This window comes from Nansenia antarctica (assembly GCF_963989245.1).
Source record: "Nansenia antarctica genome assembly, chromosome: 7".
Taxonomy (NCBI): Eukaryota; Metazoa; Chordata; class Actinopteri; order Argentiniformes; family Microstomatidae; genus Nansenia; species Nansenia antarctica.
Genome location: NC_137677.1, coordinates 58,468,976 through 58,474,885, shown reverse-complemented (window position 1 = coordinate 58,474,885; position 5,910 = coordinate 58,468,976). Strand labels below are relative to the sequence as shown.

Below are 5,910 nucleotides of genomic sequence, written 5' to 3'. Positions count from 1 at the left end.
TTTATTTACTCTGTTACCAGGCACTTCCTGAGTAAATATCAGGTGATACTGGGACTACAGGAGGGGAAAGAAAACATTTGACAAATGTGCATGTTCTTATGTTTTGACAACAGCATTGTGTTGACTCTGGTGGGGCTGCTGCGTGCATTACAGGGAGTGAAAGTGAACGTGAGAGACAGAGGGGAAATTGGAGGGAAACAGTACTTCATTATCGAGCAGCACAAAATGGTAGGAGACAAATGGGGGAGGTCAGGTTTGCTAGTGTCACCTCTGACCTCTCATTAGCACTCACATATGTTAAATTGAACCCAAAAAATCTATCACCTAACAAACGATACGATCGCCTAACAATCAGTGTCTGAAGTAGACCCTCATGGGCTATACGTTTTATACTTTCAGCTGAAAATCTTTAAAAAACAATATTTGAAATCTGATGTTTTGGCCGTGGTTGTTGTTGTTACCATAGTAATTGGATCTCCTCAGCAGACTGAGTCCTCCCTGTTCAGTAGTTCCTCTACAATGGCCGCCTTTTCTTAGTGTGGCATCCTATTCCGGAGGATACACCAGTCACTGTTGAGTCATCTCTCAGACAACCCCCCCCCCCACACACACACACACACACAGTGGCATTCTCACACTCACCTCTCATCAGATTGAGCAAAAGATATAATGCCATCTGTAGGATCAGACACACAATGTCATTGGGAAATAAATAGAAAGATTATGAATATCATCAGCGTGAACAATTTGAAGGTTTAAGAAGATATGGCTGAGACAAGAACCATGCCTGTTGCTTTCAGTTAGCCAGTGACTCAGCAATGCTCATTGATTTAAGCCATTGAGCAGGGAGAGTGCCTGCCATTACTGTCCTAATAAGAACCAGAATGTCTTTGATTGAGGGAAGAAGACAGAAAATAGATGTCTGCTACATAGGTCTCCATAACTACAGTCATAAAAACACCTCTCAAAATGTGGACATGAAGAGCAATAACATGGAGGCACACACAAACAACTCAAAATATGCCCTATAGTAAAACCTGGTGTTCAAGTCAAGAGAAGTGACCCGGTCAACCTGGCAAACGACTGATCAGGCTGCCTTTTCCCATTGCAGATGACCCCCCACCTTCAGTTTCACCTCTTCTGACCCCCTGAACACCCCCTAAACACCCCCCTGACACCCCCTGGACACCCCCCAGGGCAGGGCTAAAGCACGCAGACTTTACAAAGCACAGCAGGTAGTGTTGACCACTGGGGCTCTGGGGGAGTGTACACCTTCCAGGGGATATCTCTCCTCTCCCTTCACACTCCAGTGGATCCTCCTAATGACTAACAGGGGGGAGGGGAGGGGAGGAGGGGAGTGTGTGTGTATGGGCATGCATGAGTGTGTGTTTGTATAGTAACGTGTGCGCATGCCTCTCTGCGTATATGTACATGTTAGAAAGACTGGGTAGTGCCAGGGAGAAAATGACTTAGAAAGTGTGCATGTTTATGTGTGTCTGTCTCTGTCTGTCTGCCTGAGGAGCATGAGTGATTGAAGGAGAATGATGTATCATGCTCAGTTTTGAAACGTTTCCATACACACAGACACACGCACATACATACACACAGACACACGCACATACACACACACACAGTAACCACTCACTGCCCTATAGCGAATTGAATGACCCCCCCTTCTGACAAGATCTGTGCATGAAAACATTCAACACTGCATTGCAGCTCTATAAACTTCACACATCCCCTGCTTCCTATTAGACTGTTAACAGTAACACTAGTGAAGGTTACAACTCAGCCAGCAGCTGCTATCCAAACACCACCATTAAAGCACCAATTCACAAGCAATACGGATGGGTATAATCAATCTTTAAATGTTTGGCTAATACAGATCTGCATTTTGATAGATTCCCATTATCACCTCATAGGTTAAAGCCTTTCAACTGAGTGGCCCGGTGACCCTCACCCCTGCCCTCATACACACCTACAGTAGGCTACGTAAGTGTGATGTTCTCTCAGGGGAGAGTGTAAGCACTGACCAATCCATCAGGCCGTGTCAATAGTTCACAGCATTTAAAGCACAGGTCCCCGATGAGCACTTACATCCTGACCATCTGTTGACATGATCAGCTTTCTGCCTAATTACAATTTCAAATACAGTATTAATTCAACATAGTCTCAAATAGAATGCATTCTGGGAGATTGTTTCTGCAGACCAACGAATGTGTGTGCACATTATCTGGCTATACCAGCGTCGACCACCTGTGGTGCTGTAAGCTACCCATCAAAACCACCCACCAACCTCCTTATGCATAGTTTATAGTTCCTTTCATATTTACCGTAGCCAGATAATACATGGACATAGAACTCGTTCTTTGGTATGCATGCAGAAACGATCCCCCAGAACATATTCATTTGGAGACTGGATTGGTATTAGTCAACATGTTCATAAAAGTAAATCAGTCTCAAAAATGCTTTTAAATCTTTTAATATTCCAAAAATACTTCAATTTTGGCCTTCTAATACATAAACAGCCAGGACTTTTCTTTGCTATACAGTGTGTAGTACTCTACTTTTTTGTTAGGAAATAAAAAGTGCAAACTGCAAAGTAGTGGACCACGTTGCAGGCAATGTTATCCTCTCTGAGTCCACCAAGCATAGTAAAGGCTACTTCAACGCTCCAAAACCTTGTTAACATCTGCATAACATCCACTTTGGGACTGAGGTGAGACATCTCATATCATAATACAGACATATCTTGACTTCAGTCTTTTTTTTCTCTGAATGAACAGGGTCAAATTCACCAGATGACCCCAACGTGCAAAGTAAAAACCCACCGCCCAGATAAGCATTCCATGGATACCTGTGGATAGAATGTCCAATAGTCCATAACAGTATTCAGGCTACTATAGGGCCTATATCGGCTTTTTCAAGATGTGATGTTGAGCTACGTTAAAGAACCCGTGGGTAAAGCAGCAAAGTACAAACGGGCCAGCCCGTTTCCATGTAGTTATGCTCATGATCCTATGATGAAAAGTAATTTCAAGTTTATTTTTTTGGTTAACCTTGGTAAATATGCTGCACCCAATAGAGGCATCCTCTCGCGTGCAAAAACATCATTCAGCTGAAGGGTTATTATTCACAGCGTCAGCAACTTTGACAATAACCCCAAATTAAACAAATAAACAACGATCACCGCAAAGTAAATGTCATTTAGGGGCAACACTGGCATACCCCCAATAGCATTTACAGTTACAGTAATTTTTGCGTAACAAGCCTACAAAGGCAGGGCTCTCAAGTCTCACGCATTGGGCGTGAGACAAGGTGTGAGCGTGTGAGCTTGTGAACGGGTTGAAATGCGTGTGTCTCACGCCCAATGCGTGAGACTTGAGAGCCCTGCAAAGGGTCCATACGACCAAAATCGTCGATCGTCATCGCTTCTTCTTTTGCTTTAAAGATTTTCTCCTTTTTACGATCATCTCGTAGAGTTTGTCCATACCCTCGTGAAGTCCTTCGCCGATGATGGCGCAACATGGTTGGACATGGTACGTAGTGGAGGGGGTCAGCTCATGCAGAGCCAGCTGTTTCTCGATGTCCGCCACCGGGAGAGACTTGGGCAGGTCCTGCTTGTTGGCGATCACCAGCAACGGTGTCCCCTGGTTCTCGGCGAATTTGGTGACCTTATGCAATTCCGTTTTGGCCTCCTCTAACCGGTCAACGTCTACGGAATCCACTACATAGATGATGCCGTCCGTGCAGCGGCTGTAGGACTTCCACAGGGGCCGCAGCTTCTCCTGGCCCCCCACGTCCCAGAAGTGGCAGCTGATGCCCTTGGCCGTGCCGTTACTCAGCTTGATCTTCTCCGTGTTGAAGCCGATGGTGGGCACGGTGTTGACGAACTCGTTGAATTTCAGCCGGTAGAGGACGGTGGTTTTGCCGGCCGAGTCCAAGCCCAGCATGACGATGTGCAGGGACTGGAAGGCAGAGATGTTGGAGAAACTGTTGCCCATTTTTTCCGATAGCAGGTGAGAAGAGCGTCTATAGCGCCGCTTCTGTCGCACCCGTATTTGGGTTTGGGGATGTTCAATAGCACTATAGCCCCTTCAGACCTGGGTCGATTGATGAATAAGAGAATACAATAATTATACTTATTCCGTGTTGAAGCAGGTGAGAAGAGCGTCTAGCGCCTTCTGTCGCACCCGTATTTTGGGGATGTTCAATAGCACTATAGCCCTTCAGACACTGGTCGATCTGATGAATAAGAGAATACAATAATTATACTTATTAATGTTCCAAGTCATTAACAGTCCCCTCCGTGCGTCTCTGGCTGGATGAGTAGCGTACCTCCACTGTCCCCCTCAGTGGTGATGAGGGAATGACTTCTAACGGTCATTAGAATTCTCCTCACACACTCCGGTTAAGATTCCATTTTGCGACACAGCCGAAATCCCCGCACTCACCCAGGGCCAGGGGACAGCTTAAGGACGATGCTGGTGGTGGTGCTCTCTCATACAAACACCCTCTTTTACTGTCGCTCCCTCCGTTGCTGTTTCCCCAATCCCCTGTGAGCACTGCGCACTTGTCTCCCCGCGTCTCCTGGCTGATCCGCACGCCGGGGTCGGTGGTCCCAAACCCAAACGACCCTCCTGAGATCAATGAATGAAGCAAATAATAAAATCCGTCTCCAAATTGTGAGGTTAATCCCGCCGGGGTAGATCTATAGCCTACCACGTTCATAAACAATGTACTGTTTAGTGTTTAGGACAGATGTCAATCTGTGTTCATGTTCCAGTGCGTCACGGCACACGAGGTCCTACCCCTGCGGCCGCTGCATACACACTGCCTGGGTGTGGATGAGGGGGGCAGACTGCAAAACAGCGCAACGCACAACGCTCCACCCATTTGGGGTTTGCCCAACAAAATGCACATTATGGAGACACATCGTGACGTTAGAATTATAAGGTTCTATCTCCATTTTTGTAAAAATTGAGTTTTTTTACATAATCCGATCCATCAGGTATTTTTAAAATGTTTACATTTTTGAGTTAGTAATTCATAAAATACAAAGGTTCCATCTCACCAAACATAATGGAATGTAAAAACTTAAACTAAAAACGTACAACATACAAATAAAATATTTGTGTTGTTGTTGTTAATAAAAAATATAATAATAATATTATTATTAATACATATTATATTAAATATTATTATTAGATATTTTATTAACAACTAAAAAGCAAAGGGTGGCTACTTTGAGGAATCTAAAATATAAGACATATTTAGAGTTATTTCACACTTTATTGTTAAATACATAATTCCTATGTGTTCATTCATATAGTTTTGATGCCTTCAGTGAGAATCTACAATGTACCAAATAGTCATGAAAATAAAGGAAACGCATTGAATGAGAAGGTGTGTCCAAACTTTTGGCCTGTACTGTATGTGTTATGATATTCCATAATACTATCATGAAGTTTACCAAGGCTTTGGTGTACTGTGATTCGGCTATTTCATGATGGACGCCGATGCCATCTTCTGACGCGGAGTAGGAATAGCAGCCTATTATTAAACATGGTGACTGAAAGAGTTATTTTTCTCCAAGTAACAACTGTTAATAATATGATAGGCCTATTTCAGACTATATTCGAGATGTCGGAAAAGTGCTTTCACTTATTTTATTTTTTTTTGCAGTGTATTAGAAGCCTACAAATACAAGGATGGTGAACGAACCATTAAGCGCTCATGCATTCTGCTATTAGACACTTTATACGTGTATTGATGGAAGAGTATGCACTCGTTCATTCATCTAGCAATTCAAACATCAGAGCACAACAACCAGTTGACAGAAAAAGTGAGAGCCTGAGAGAAACAATTTGAAGTGTCACAGAGTTCCCCGCGGGGGGTGGCATAACCTAC

At 44.0% G+C, this 5,910-nt stretch overlaps 1 protein-coding gene across 1 annotated transcript; it reads right to left on the bottom strand.

Annotated features, from left to right (window-relative positions):
* Nucleotides 1-3,266: 3,266 nt before the first annotated feature.
* Nucleotides 3,267-4,808, bottom strand: arl4cb (ADP-ribosylation factor-like 4Cb). The gene has a single exon (XM_080535629.1). It carries the CDS (start codon nucleotides 4,002-4,004, stop codon nucleotides 3,426-3,428), a length of 579 nt encoding a protein of 192 aa, XP_080391755.1. The 5' UTR covers nucleotides 4,005-4,808; the 3' UTR covers nucleotides 3,267-3,425.
* Between the last annotated feature and the right edge of the window lie 1,102 nt (nucleotides 4,809-5,910).

What these genes read in the sequence shown, in the direction of transcription:
- arl4cb (XM_080535629.1), bottom strand. Translation starts at nt 4,004, where the DNA reads ATGGGCAACAGTTTCTCCAACATCTCTGCCTTCCAGTCCCTGCACATC.